Source organism: Solanum dulcamara, chromosome 10, assembly GCF_947179165.1.
Source record: "Solanum dulcamara chromosome 10, daSolDulc1.2, whole genome shotgun sequence".
NCBI lineage: Eukaryota > Viridiplantae > Streptophyta > Magnoliopsida > Solanales > Solanaceae > Solanum > Solanum dulcamara.
In genome coordinates, this window is record NC_077246.1 from 7,370,446 (window position 1) to 7,385,302 (window position 14,857).

The window sequence follows — 14,857 nt, forward strand, 5'->3', positions numbered from 1 at the left end:
GCTCAATTGAGGAGTAATCTCCATCCCTTATTTTCTTTTGGTGCACCCATGTAGTTCCTGTTTGCATAGAGGATTGGGTGGCTTTTGAAGAGAACCATATTTTGTAGGTCTTTCCTTTTTTGGTATGCCACTTGTATACGGCCATGTTGGCCTTGTTATTTTCAAGTGTAAACCTTTTACTTGATGAAAAAAACTCTTACACTGCTACTTCTATTAGAAAAAAATCTACTCTTAAGCTGATATTAACTTATGTTTCCTCTTTTGGGGAAGTTACTGCACTGGCTAGTTGCATGAATGGAAAATATTTGTTAACTTCACTGTTGTAATTACTAATCTGGAGTATATATTTCCGTATGATTTCAGTCTTCTCAAGGTCCATCAATTGCCTCAATTGTAACTTGTTTGAATAATCTCGCCATTTATATTTCCCAAGGAATATACCTAAAATCAACCTTTACATTTCTGTCAAGGACACATTTTCTCTGGGAGTTATCTTTCCAGTGCCCTTCCTACTTTTTAGATCTTCTAATGTGGGTGCTGCTACAAAATTATGACAGGAAATCGCATTGCTAAATTTTGATGTGTGCATTCTTTTGCTTCTCCTATTTTGGCTCAGGAGAAAAGGCTAAAGGAACGTTTTGAAGACGTTCCTACGTTGGATGAGCTTCATGCTTTAGAGCTTGAGGGTTTAGGAGCAGATGTTATACTTGTGGATGCCAAGAAAGACAAGAAACTTACAATGCTAAAGCAACTGATTGTTGCACTGGTGAAAGGTTTGAACTCAAGTCCTGCAGCAGTGATAAAAAAGATAGCTGGATTGGTGGGTACTATATATCCCCCCCCCCCCCACTCCTCCCCCAAACCCCCATATGCATATCACTTGTTCCTTGAGTCCATACTTGTTTGCGCTAGTTTTGATAAGTTAATTAATGGTATAAGGATGACATTTAGCCCATATAAGAAGAAAAGATAAAGTGAGATTAGACAGTATTATTGTGCCTAAAATGCAGTCAATTCAGATATCCAGTCTTACTCTTTCAGAAGAATGGGCATGACTCCCGTTCTACCGTCTAAACAGGCCATTACGCTAAAGTTCTTGACAGCTGGTAATGATAAGGACTGTGGTGCAATGTGGATACAATAGTGCCATGTAGCTGATCCCAACTAATTTGGAAGTGACTCGTAGTTGACATACATATTGACCTTTTCTTTCCCTGATGTCTTTGTAGCAACTTGTTTCCATGTAATTATTTCTTGTTTGTTTCATCTTTTACCTATCAATTGTTGGCTCTATGAATTGATCTCTGATTTTGGGATATTGCATAATTGGTGGCTCTGTGAATTGATCTCCGATTTTGGGATTTTGCATAGAGATGATTAGTACTCTTGAGTTTGCCCCTTGTTTTCTTGTCATTGCAGTTCATCCCAAATTTTCTTCTTTCCTTTGAGTTCAAAGTTTATGCTTCATAAACCTTGTTATGTTTATGCTTCATAAACCTTTTGTATGTGATATTTATGTTTCCTATAAAATTACAGTTACCTTCTCTCTGATTTAACTTAGTCACCAAGCCTCATGTCTAATTCCTAAAGTTGTGTTACTTATTAAAAAGAAAAAGTTCCTGACACTATGTTGACATCCCTAATATTTTATCAAAATATGTCTTGTTATGCAAATTGCGAAATTCTCTTGTAACTTGCATGTTATTCTGCTGACATCCTCAAATCTTTCTATCTCTCTCTCCCGTTTTTTTTTTTAACAATGGTAACAGTTGCTGTATTTATTATAAACCAAAACAGTGCATAGGTTGCACTGAAACCATATTTACAAGAGTAATCTATGATCTACTGTCCTGTGACTAAAGAGAATCTAAAACATCAATGATAGACACAGTATCATTAGATGATTGGAATACAACTGGTTACACCAAAAATATAATGTCAAAATACAATTCAATTTGACTTTCTCCGTACTATTCAGTATACTTTCATAGCATCTAAGATTCCTCTACTTCCAAATTGTCCACCAGATACTAGCTGGGACAATTCTCCATCTAATCCTATCCTTTGCCTGTGTACCTGCTTCTTCCCAGCTCAGGAGAGCTTCTGTGACTCTCCCGGGCATAGTCCATGAGATGGTCAACACCTCAAATCTTTTTTGTCTGTGATGCTGAATTTCCATCCAGTGGATTTTCAAAAATCAGCAAAGAGGCAATTACTCAAATTTTTGAGAGATAATTCCTCGTATGGTCACTCAACTTACTAAATTACCTAGTAAATGGGGGAGCATAAGTAATCAAACTGAAATATTTTTGGTGCCAAAATGGTGGAGCATGTGATATCTGTATTTTTACACTTTGAACTGTATACTTGGGAAAAAGTTGAAGTTTAAGCTATGCACATTTGTGATTTCTCCCATTGCTTGTATGCCTTCCTATACAGGTATCGGATGTTTACAAGCGACCAAACTCAGAACTTAGTCATGCTAAAGCTGTACTTGAGGAAGCCTCTCAGGTTTCTGACAACCAAGGTGTCCAGATGTTGGGTCAAATAAAACATAGCTCATCCCGTCCTCGAGCAATATTATTCAAATTGCTTGCAGATACTGTAGGTCTTGAAAGCCGGCTGGTTGTGGTGAGCTTGAAGCTTATTTTTCCGTGGACATTTCTGTTTATCTCTAAAATTAGGACTAGTCATCGTCTTGCTATTTGTTACTATGAGTTGTTGCTACCATTTCTTCCATTTCCATATCTACTTATGTTTTACTTATTATAAATTTATGGTTCTCAAATCAGGGTTTGCCTGCTGAAGGGGCGTCCGAGTGTGCAGAATCTTATAAGCACTTGTCTATACTAGTTGTCCTAAATTCTGTGGAGCTACTTGTTGACCTTATGCGTTTTCCCGGTCAACTTATTCCACGAACAACCAAGTCTATTTTCCTGACCCACATGGCTGCTGGGGAGAGTGATTCTGCAGAAAATGATTCCTGTGATTCGCCTCTGGAGCCTAACAGCCCCCTCTATGGGTTTTCAGAGAGAAATGATACCGATAGGTTAGAAGAAAATTATTATTTATTTTCAAATATATTCAACTTCGATTTAGTTTCTGTACTCTTCTTCTGTTGTGTGAAGAGTATTTTCCATTTGGTGTCTATACTCTTCTTCTGGATATACAAAAAACACACTCTTCTTCTGTTGTGTGATGAGAATCTTCATAGACATATTATATCCCCCCCTAGAAATTTCTTTTTCTTTGGTGGAGAAACAGTTCGTTGCCTAGTTCTAACATATTTGTTTTTTGTTTTAACTGATCTTCGATTTCTACAGTTCTGAGAAAGATGACATCCTCCAGTATCAGAGGAGATTGGAAGCATCTTCAAATGCTACAGGACTTTCATTGAGGAATATGATGTTGCGCTCTAACACTTCAATTGACAGAAAATTGAGGTATTATTTTGCTCATACTGAACGCCATGATTTATCTTTTGAAAGATATTTAAAAGACCATCTTTGAATGTAAGACATTCTGATGGTCCATCTGCCAGATTACTTTTGAAAGCTAAGGTTTATTTTTCTTGCTTTTTATTAAATCATTTCTGTACCAGTTTGTCGCATACTGAACCTAATACTGCTACAACGGTTTGGAGAAGAGGTCGCAGGAAAGTTATAACAGAACCAAGGACTGCAAGTTCAAGGTTTGCTTATTTTTATGGTCCAAACTCCTATTCTGATGTTCTACTTGACATAATTTTTTCATTTTGTTTACAAGTTTTTCAGTCGTTTGAACTTCTAATAATGCACTTATTCAAAGTCCTGTGATGTTAGGGTCTATTCATGCTTGCACTTGTCTCAGTATGTTACATGAATTTGGGTGTGAATATTAGAAATGGTTAAGGAACAGAGACATGTATATGTATTCAGTTTGTAAGGTTTTCTGGTTTCATCACTTCTTAACGTTAATGGAACTCAATGTTACCAAGCTTTGTTCTCGTGAAAATATCCTTGATTGGATAATCAGAACAATGCTGCTAAACAGTCCATGTAGGGTAGCTTTAGTGCAAAGGACAACATGCTTTTGAAACAGAATGTTTGGGTCTGTGTTCTGAGATTAAGGTACTTTGTGTATTGACATTGCATAATGTCGGGTTTTCAAATACGATGGGTCGGCTTTTATCTGATGTAGCTCCATTTTAATATTAGACAGTATTATACTGTTGTCTTTTACTCTATACGATAGATCCTTGGCACAAGATGAGGACAATCCTGCTAAGTTGTGATCCTTGGTGCAATTGCTAAGTTTTTATTCTGAGTTTAAAAAAGCAGAATCTTATTTGGTTACACATTGTGTGGTTCTCTGGAATTAGTCTGAAATTGGAAAAGCATACATGAAAGAATACTATTGTACCTTCATGTGAAAGTACTAAGCTAAAAACACTTAACCCCCTGAATTTGTTTAAAAGAAGACTCTGAGAAAGGAATTTCTTGGCATGGTTACAAGTTACAATACATTAAGTCGCTACTTGTGTTTGACATGCTCATGGTGGAGCTTACATTCAGGGTACCCCTCCTGAATGACTAGTTTCTACTTTAACTTCACATGCGAGACTTGGAATAGCTTATTGATCCATAGACGGAAGTGAGTATGTATATATTTTCGAGTGATTGTCATGGTTTTTGTTTTCAACCCCCGACAATTATTAGGAGAATCGCTTTTAACGCATGTAATGAATTAATTGGATGTTTAATCTGTGTTTAGCAAACATCAAAGTGACTCTTTTATCTACCTTCACTTGAAATGAGCTGTTCAATATCTTAATGTGTAGTTGTGTTATTTTTTCTCATTTTTAAATTGCTTTATATCCTTTCAGTCCTGAGCATCCTTCATTTAGAGCACATGGACGGTCGATGCTTAGTGGTGATAACAAAACTTTCATAGATTATTCAGATGATGTTTCTACTTCAAGGTATCTGATATAATCCTGTTTTCTGTTTCCTTTGAGAGTATAACTGCTAATGATTTACATATGTGAATCGATGATATTGTTACTTTTGGTCTTCCCATGATTTCGTCTATATCAGGTATTTTTCTCGTTCATATATAGTAGCCCCCAGTTTATACCCTTTGGTTCATTCACTTAGGTTAAAAGTAATACAAGAGGTCAATGCTTACATATAAGTTCTGATTATTAGTAGGCATTTGGCTGTAGATTCCAAATATTTTTCACTTTTTTTATTTGAAATTTATGGAGTTGGAGTTGAAGATGGAGTTGTATTTGGTTATACTTTTTGCATTGAGTATTTGGGATAATGTTCATGCTTGAATATACTTGAATACAACTTCAAAATTGAGAAGTGAGTTCGAAAACAAGTTATAAGATGTTTTCCAAATTTGAAATTTAACTTCAAGTTGAATTTGGAATTTTAATGGCCAAACACTGATCTTCAAAACCTGTTCTGGAAAATGTTTTTCTTGAGCCGAGGGTCTATCGGAAACAACATCTCTACGCCACAAAGGCAGGGGTAAGGTCTGTGTGCACCCCATCCTCTCCAGACCCCACTTGTGGGGATATGGGTATGTTGTTGTGGTTGTTGTTGTAAACACTGATATTTAAATAAAGTGAAAAATTATTCAGGAAAAAAAGTGAATAAAAAAATCTTGCAACAGTAACCTGAGACCTAGATGGCTTGCTGACTTCAGGTGTGCCTACTTGTACCAGATATGGGTGGAAAGGATGCTGGATCAGTAGGTTCGACTGGTTGACAGTAAAGGAGTTGGATTCTGAAGTGAAAGGAAGTGATTTGGATAGTGGTATATTCTGGGCTTGGGTGTCCTTTCTCTGTCAATCATGTAGGTAGAAGATTCGACGGAAAAGGTCACTGGAAATTGTTGTCTGCGGGGATGTGTGGGTCGGGTAGCGAGATGGGTCGACACATAGGAGTTAATGACTGGTCTTCTGGCAGTAGATTTTTTAGGGAAGGATCACCAGGAGCCTGTGAACCTTTCTACGTGGAAGGTGAGACTTGAAGAGTCCTAATAAGGGGAGATCCGACTCCAGCAGTGAAGAGATCCCTCCGGCAATACTGTAGCTTTTTAGAAGACTCTCAGAAATTTTTAGAAAGAAGGGTTTCTCCCTATATCATGAAAAAAATTGGAGTATACATTACTGAAAAGCTTGATTGGAAATTTATAGAGATTACAGTTTATACATTTCAGCAAGTGTATACTTGCAAAATAAACTTCTAATTATATCCTTAATCAGATCCCTGATTAATGCAAATCATGAAATATCTTAACAGGAAAAGTTAATTTGTTAGATAGTCTGCAGCTAAATCAAGCCACTTAAATTCATATTGGGTTCACAATGAGTTGTAAGCTTTTAAAATTTTCCCATCTATGCACGCCTTTCATGATTAAATCAATAAAATTGCAGCATGCTGATAAAATTCAGGATTACATACTTTTAGTAGCAAAGGAGAACAATATAAGGGAAAACAACATGAGCCGGTTGCTGCTGTCAATATGAAATAGCATCTGGTTTTCTTGCAATGGGATGCTCCATTACTTCAGTTTTTCCTACCCCTTTTTGCAGAGCATCTCAGAATAAAATTTTACCTGTCTTTGAAATGGAAAAAATATGTGCAGTTTGTTCATCATTGGTGTTTTCAACAAAACTGCATTACCCTTCCATATTTTTATGTGGATAGGTAATTCCAAAATGCTGTCATGCATCTAAGTTAAAATATGTGCAGGTTCTTAACTTCTATACTCTTAAGATGTACTCTGTTTTCTGTTAATTACTGAATTTACTTCTCAAAATTTTCTAATATAAATAAAAATTGTGCAAATGTTTGCTGAGTTTCCTATTGTTTTCACAGGTCCGAAGGTGCACCAACATCAGAAACACGGAGAATACGAAGAAGAAGCATTAGTATAACTCCAGAAATTGGTGATGATATCGTAAGGTCAATATTTATACTACAATGGTCATATCAACAGTCTTACTACAGCACTTCTATATATTGGCTCATATTTTCCTGTATTAATTTTGTACAAAGTTGAACTTGCTCGACTCCCATTGCGTCATTATATCTATTTTCCTAGCAGATTTCAAGAAGATTCTCAGCGGCATTTTGTTTGATAAAGTTTTTTGTTTTCACACATTAAGGTAATTGGTATAGAAGTATGGAAAAAGTGGTTTTCTTTTTCCAAAACACCAAGAGCTCATTCATTCCACTTTGATCCTTATTTCTGAAATTTAAAGAAATTTTAATTTTTCGTTCCTCCTATTCATTTTACTGTAACTCTTGATTCTTTTTCTTATTCTATTAGTACTTATCTTCCATAATTTGCTTAAAGTTTTCAAAAGCTTTCTATAACTTTATTTTTCTTGTTGAGTTCAGTAACTTTTTCAATTATACTCTTTTCTTTTTTTAAATGTTGCTATGTTACTAACTCATTTGTCTGATACATATTACTTTATTGAAAATGTTATACATTTAGGTAATGATGGGGAAAGTAATAATATGGGTGGTTTGGTGAAATTCAAACAAAATTATGAATAACAATAAACATTTGTAGAGAATTATCCAAATATCACATAGGGCCACTTATGGCCAAAAAAAAGAGAATATTGTACCTAGAAAGGGTTCGTAGAGGTTCTTTATCGTAATATGGTGTTGACCTTGAAGATTGTTTAAAGACTTTTTATGTGCCACTTTATTGTACTTATTTCATCTTTGAGTCATAACCATGCCAGGGCTGTTAGAGCAATGAATGAAGCACTCAAGCAGAACCGACTCTTGAAAGAACAGGTGGAAAATAGTTCATATCATCATGCATCAAACAACAGAGATGCTGCTTCAGATCTGAAAAAAGATGTATGTTACCTTTTCTCTCTGGTTTGAGGACCACTAGTAGTTTTGATATCTTTTGCTCTGGTAACAGTTCGGTTTTATTCAGTTGTCCCCTTTTTAGAATGAAAAGGATTACTCCCTCTGTTTCAATTTGTTTGTCTGGTTTTGACTTGACACGGTGTTCAAGAAGGTAAAGAAGACTTTGAATCTTGTTGTTTTAAACTAAAGATATGTAGAATGTACCAAAATGTCCTTTAGTCTTACGGTCTTATACATGACATGTGGAAAGTTAGAATTAAAGAGTTGTCAAAAAAGAGAGAGTCGAACTTTTTTAAACGGACTAAAAAGGAAAGTAAGACAAACAAACTGAAATGGAGCAAGTACAATTGAATGGCAAAGAAGCTTAACTTCCCTGAAATTCTTGACGTGACTTACTTCTACTAAACTGTGGTTTTGGATAGACATGTTGTCCATTGATGCCAGGTTACTATTCTGCTATTCTAGCTAGATGAAATTTCATGTGCTTAGCTTTTGGAGTCATTTTTCCTCGTCATGAGTAGGATAATAACTATGAGCACTCCACTTGTGTTTTCTTAATATTCATTTTGAACTTATTTTTGTTTTTTAATAGTTATTACGTTTTTGTTTAAACTATTACTTTATCTTATTTCTCTTAAAGTTTATCAAGTCTATTTTAGAGTCTGTTTTACAATCAAACTGAAAAATTTTATGGCGTTTATAGTGTCCTTTGTTCTGGTGGTGTGGGTAAGTTACCAGCAAGCAAAGAGCATTCAGGGCCTGTTTGGTGGAGGAGAATGGGAATTTGGTTTTCTCTTCCCACCTTTTCCCCCATTTGACACATACCATTTTTAAGATTGCAGCTTATTTATATTCTTTTCCTCGAATACTAGTATTCATTCTAACTATAGAGGGAATCAGTCCATTCCTTTTGTTATTTAATAGTTGAAACTCTCAGTGATATATAGAATGCCATGACGTACTTTTATTTTTTTCTCTGATAAATCTCCATATAACTTAAGTCAACAGTGATAATTGACCACATCAAGTGCATCATTAGTCATGTCATTTGATATGGGGAATGCCCCCGTCACTACCAAATCAATCCAGCAGGTGAGTACCACTTAGACCAAGATCATAGGACTTGAAAAGCCACATATTCATATGAGGACTTGAAAGACACTTATTCTAGGGTGTGTTTGGCATGAAAGAAAATATTTTCCTGGAAAATAAATGGCTTTCATGCTTATTTTCTGGTGTTCGGTAAGTAAACAATAAATATTGTCTCATGAGCATTTATATATAATTTAGGCAAACACTATGATAGTGGAGGTGGGTGGGTGGTGAGGTAAGTGGGTTAAGGGGTGGGGAGATAATCAACAATGGAATGTCATTTATGAGACTTTGTTTCCCTAATTCGACAAGGAAGAAAGCTGTTTTGCAACACATTTTGATCAACCAAACATGGCGGAATTGAAAGTTTCCTGCATACAAACACAACCCTAGTGTTCACCATAGATAGGAGACTATTTTTTCTCAAGTCTAACGATAACTTGGATCTCAAACATTAATAGTTGTTTCACTTTGTTAGTTCTAACTTCTAAGTTCATTTATCAGCTTTGATGTTGATAACGTTGATCTTTTAAGTTGTATGGAGTAAGAAACATGTACCATCGGTCCATCCCTCATCCCTGCATGCATTTTTTGGACAATTTGGCTGGAGTAGAATAGAAGAGGGTTTGAAGGCTTACCTAATCCCTGTACATAAAATGGATACAGATCCTTGCATTTTTGGCTTTCTGGTGTAAGATGACAGATGTATATGAGTTCCTCTGACCCTGGATGTTTGAAATAGGGAAGTTATAAAAATTTTCCATGTATAATTTCACCAACTTGGTGACATCTCTGAAATAAAGTTACTTTTATTTGTAAAGAAAAACGATAGAGTTGATCAAATTGTTTCAGGGAACAAGTTGCAACACTTCTAATCCAGTTGTGTATATTCCTACATGATACTCATACTTACATAGTCAAACATTCTATTTTCTTTCTTTCTGCCTTTTTTGTTAGCAACTGTCAGGGGTTGGTGGTGGTCTGGTGAACTTGAGGGAAGAGAACTGTTGCAAACAAGTTGAAGGAGGATGAATCTTTAGGTTGTGTTAAAATAGTTTCTCTGTTAAGAACACTGACTTTTTCCCTATGTAACACTACTGAAGTTTGAATGTTAGTGGAAATTTCTTCTTCACTCTGATTTGTGGGGCCTTTAATTGTGGAAAATAAATGAAAAGACATTATCTTTTCATTTTCCAATTCAGGTTTAAATCAAGAGATTTGCATAGTCCCATCCAAAATAAGTCTAGAACTCAAAGCTCATCAATTTGTGAAAGTTAAGATATTATTTGAATCGATAATTGCCTTCTCTAGATTGCTGGACATGTACTAGGTGTATATGCTGAATTCCTTGGTGATACTACGGAAAGTATGATTGTCAACTAAAACTTCTATCTTCACCTCATAGATTTTAGCCCAATGGTAGTTTGATGTTTTTTAATCTCTACTTGTTTCAGCGATTACCAACTAGAGTTCCTTTTAGGTCCCTGATTTTCACCATGATGACCATGATGAAATGTTGGATCTGCATTCTTACTTTTTTGCTTTTTCAAGGGAGCAGATGAGTTCACAGAGAGCAATGTCATTACCCTCATCTCCCCACGAATTGAGGAGGCAAGTTCCAGAAAGAAGTGGGCCAGACAGGATGAATGATGAATTGGTCTCAACCTGGAACAGGATTCTAGAATCACATATGTATCTGAATAAGCCGCTTCTACCTTTTGAAGAATGGAATATAGACTTCTCAGAGTTGACTGTTGGCACTCGAGTTGGGATAGGTAAGCATTGTTCTTAAACATTTTTGTAGTAGTGCTGATGTATTTCAGCTTCTTTTCTTTCTTTCCTTGTTAAGTTCCTCAATTACTTATTTTTTTAGTGCCACTCATAGTTGCTGCAATGAGCTAGCTGAGTCTGCTCCCTTTGCTCCTTGGTCTTATGCTTTGTAAACTTGAGTGCTATTGCTGGTGGATCGTGTTCTGCCAACTTTAATGGAGGAGAACCCAGGCAGCTAGGCTCATCCTTTTTGTCATCATAATTCATGAAATCTTGATTCTTTTGTGCTTTAACTATGATATTAAATAAAACTTGGATTTATCTGCTTCACTTCAGATCATGGAGGATTCTACAGAGGGATGGATACCTGGGGACTGTATTCAAGTAATTGGATGCTCGACCCAAACTATTAAATATCTCCTGATTCTCTTAAGGCCACAAATCACGAAAAGTCGAGCAAGAGCTCTATCAAAGACTGTAAAACTAGGCAAATGGGGGTTCATATGTGTCGTGTGAGAGGGTGGGGGGAAGGAGATCACATCTAAATTACCATTTAACCTAATTATATATTGAGTTTAGAACATCTTTGAAGAGCTGAAGACAAGAAAGTGAGCCATATTCAAGATTAGGAACACTGATGTTTTCTAGTGGTCTGCTGATGTGTTTAGTACTGACCCTGAAATGTCTCTTTCATTTTTCTTTCTCCCGTATCTCATGTACAAAAGGACAACATTTTGTGGCTTCTGTGGCAGAAAAGAACACAAGTGTGTTGACATTGGGGTGAAATAAGTTCTTCCTGACATACTAAGAGTGACACCAGTAATAGAGATTTGTTTTCCTTAACGTCTGTCCCTTGTGACTATCAGCTCTAATATCCCGTTTTCCATTAAAAGCTTCTTAAAAATATTCTGTTATTTGCCCCCAGGGCCTAGCTCAAGTGGCAAAGGGTGAAGGATTTGTGGCTTAGGTCACAGGTTCAAGCCCCACAACATGCAAAGCAAAGCTTGGTACTTAAGTGGAGAAGGGTAGAGGGGTGGGCCCATTATCCACCCAGTTTAGAAGGCTATGGTTGGTCCAAAGGGCGGGTCACAGACAGATTTCTTGGTTATCAAAAATAAATAAATTCAGTCGTTTCAACTTCAAAACGGTTTTATAACAAACAGAATCTCATGATTCCTATCTAAATCTTCCATCCCCCCTTTTTTTTTGGTAATCAAAAATCTTCCATCCCTAATATTACTTTTCTGTTCTTACATACATGAGCCTCTGCGATGAGCTTATTGCTACTGATCCGATGATCCCTATGGCATGGACAGCAAGAAATTGTTGGGACGGATGCCAAACTAAAAGCTATGAAACTTGGATGTGGATCTTGCAGATTGAATGTTCACTAGATGTTGCGTCCTATCCAGTCCTCTTGTACTAGGAAGAGGTCCTTACAGTATCTACCTTCCCAAATAAGAAGCAAATTGTGTAATGTCACTTAAGTGGAAATATACACTAGGTATGGACACAGATAGATGCTAGAAGGATTTGTATTGGACATATAGGAAAATTTTTGTACATTACCTGTTGAGGAAGTAAAGTCATTTACTTGTCACTCAATGGCCAAAGACCAGATATGTATTTTCTTCCATTTTGTTAATTCACTTCATCTGAAACAAAGAAATGATTGTACAGTGACCTGTAGAATCAATTTGAGTTTTAGAATATGATGCCGACTTCTCTTTTTCTAATGAAAGATCTGCTTTCACCACCCTATGCTGTATTGGAATTTGAGTTCTAAACACTCTGGTTATATTTCTAGGGTTCTTTGGAGAAGTTTTTCGTGGCAAGTGGAATGGAACTGAGGTTGCTATTAAAGTTTTTCTGGAGCAAGATCTTACTGCTGAAAATATGGAGGACTTCTGCAATGAGATCTCTATCCTTAGGTGTTGTATCTGCTTTACGGATTTTGTTACTTTGAGCTTTATACAGTTCTAACTTGAAGTGTTCTTTTCTTGTCACTTTTTTCCCAGCCGACTTCGACATCCAAATGGTACATCTCTTTTCTCGTTTCTTTCAAGTGTTGATTTTTAGTTTTTACTCCCAATATTGACTAGACGTATGATATTTGTAGTTAGGCTAGTGTCATTTAACTAATGCCATTCCTCACAGTTATATTGTTCCTGGGTGCCTGTGCAACCCCCCCACATTTATCAATGGTTACTGAATACATGGAGATGGGATCTCTATATCATTTGATCCATGTAAGTGGTCAAAAGCACCGGCTTAGCTGGCAGAAGAAGCTCAATATGCTTCGGGATATATGCAGGTTGGTTTACTAAATGCTCTGAAACAAATACAGTAGACATGTTATTTATACCCTGACAGATTTATGATTATATTAACTGATTCATGTTTCTGTTGGAGCTAAAGAGGGCTCATGTGCTTACATCGGATGAAGATTGTTCATCGTGATTTAAAAAGTGCAAACTGCCTTGTGAATAAGCGCTGGACTGTCAAAATTTGTGATTTTGGCCTCTCAAGAATAATGACAGATGCATCTATGAGAGACTCAACGTCCGCTGGCACTCCTGAATGGATGGCTCCAGAACTCATTCGTAATGAACCTTTCACAGAAAAATGTGACATTTTTAGCTTTGGCGTGATAATGTGGGAGCTTTGTACCCTAAACAGACCATGGGAGGGTATACCACCCGATCGAGTATGTTAATTTGACCTTGTAACTTGATACAGGTTAATTAGCTCTAGAATATTGACAATGGTATATTTCTACATGGCTGCATCTAGTAATGCATTGTGCTTATTTGTAGGTAGTTTATGCTGTTGCCAATGAAGGATCAAGGTTAGAGATACCTGAAGGACCCCTCGGCAGACTAATTGCAGGTAATCACTAGACAAAGCTCGACTACCTACTAACCTTCTGTCATAATCCTGGACCTCTATATCCTTCTATCTAGTATGATGTCCTTGGTAAGTTGTAGATGTGTGACTACCTACTAACCTTCTACCTTATCCTCGACCTCCATATCCTTCTATCTAGTATGATGTCCTTGGTAAGTTGTAGATGTGTCGTGTCATGTCTTTTCTAATCATCTCTCCCAATACTTATTCGGCTTACCTATACCTAAGTGACGTGGTTGTATAAATATTTTTTACAAGATTTTTCTTTTTTGTGATGAGTTTGGTCATACACTTATTTTGCAGATTGCTGGGCAGAGCCAAACGAAAGACCTAGTTGTGAGGAAATTTTTACTCGACTTCTTGACTGTGAATACTCACTGTGCTAAGTGAATTCCCTTTTCCTTTGTATAGACTATAGAGGAACACATTGTAGAGGTGTTAATTGATGTGCGGCTCAAGTTTTTACTTTCATGTGATTTTCCAATTTAGAAAATATGTACGTTTTGCCTGCACTCAAAATATAGAAATATTCCTGTTTTTATTGGGGTCATTTACCCATTTCTAATGTCAGCAAGCAATGATAAGTAATGATCTCTTTATCACCGCCAAAGAATGTGGAGGGGATAGTGCTGCGCCTTCCTTAATCAGAGGTCTAAGTTTCTAGTGTTGATGTGAAAAAATCTGTGGTAGAAAATGCTTCCCTTGAATGGATTCTGCTCGGCGTGAATCTAAACTAGTCGAGTTTCAATGTATATCTACTGGAATTTTTATTTTTTTAAAAAAATAAATTTTTGTCCAGTTTGTGCAATGGGTGTAATGTATACGATAGAAACAGAGCTTTCTTGAAATCAAGGATCTATTGGAAACATTATAAAGGTAAAAGGTAAAAGTCTACATGTATTGTATTCTCTCTAGTGAAATGAAATTGCATATGTTATTGTGCTTATTTTATAATTTAAAACGACTCACAAATGAATGTTGTAATAAAGAAACGGATATTATAATTTGGCCTTTAACTAGTGAAACAAGTAATACATGGATCTATATCCAATGCAAAAATCTGAATTTAGATGGTGTCGACAAAGTTGGAGGAAAATAACTCATTCGTAATATGTTTATATGAATTACGGTTAAATGATAATTGTGTACTTCCATTCTATCTTACTAAGGAACTTTTATAGCTATATTAATATTTTGAC

General features: G+C 36.2%; 1 protein-coding gene across 3 annotated transcripts in view; it reads left to right on the forward strand.

The window, feature by feature from the left end:
* Window positions 1–14,216, forward strand: part of LOC129870143 (serine/threonine-protein kinase EDR1-like) — a 25,331-nt gene extending 11,115 nt beyond the window's left edge. For 2 of the 3 annotated variants that reach the window (XM_055944761.1, XM_055944763.1), the window contains exons 3-17: window positions 617–820; window positions 2,440–2,631; window positions 2,793–3,049; window positions 3,324–3,443; window positions 3,602–3,691; window positions 4,865–4,960; window positions 6,873–6,959; window positions 7,754–7,874; window positions 10,540–10,756; window positions 12,559–12,682; window positions 12,770–12,789; window positions 12,909–13,065; window positions 13,170–13,458; window positions 13,568–13,640; window positions 13,962–14,216. In XM_055944761.1, coding sequence (XP_055800736.1) covers window positions 617–820; window positions 2,440–2,631; window positions 2,793–3,049; window positions 3,324–3,443; window positions 3,602–3,691; window positions 4,865–4,960; window positions 6,873–6,959; window positions 7,754–7,874; window positions 10,540–10,756; window positions 12,559–12,682; window positions 12,770–12,789; window positions 12,909–13,065; window positions 13,170–13,458; window positions 13,568–13,640; window positions 13,962–14,044 — 2,130 coding nt within the window. In that variant the 3' untranslated portion in view covers window positions 14,045–14,216. The remainder of the gene's footprint in view (window positions 1–616; window positions 821–2,439; window positions 2,632–2,792; window positions 3,050–3,323; window positions 3,444–3,601; window positions 3,692–4,864; window positions 4,961–6,872; window positions 6,960–7,753; window positions 7,875–10,539; window positions 10,757–12,558; window positions 12,683–12,769; window positions 12,790–12,908; window positions 13,066–13,169; window positions 13,459–13,567; window positions 13,641–13,961) is intronic. The other variant, XM_055944762.1, reaches the window with a different exon arrangement.
* The last annotated feature ends 641 nt before the right edge of the window (window positions 14,217–14,857 follow it).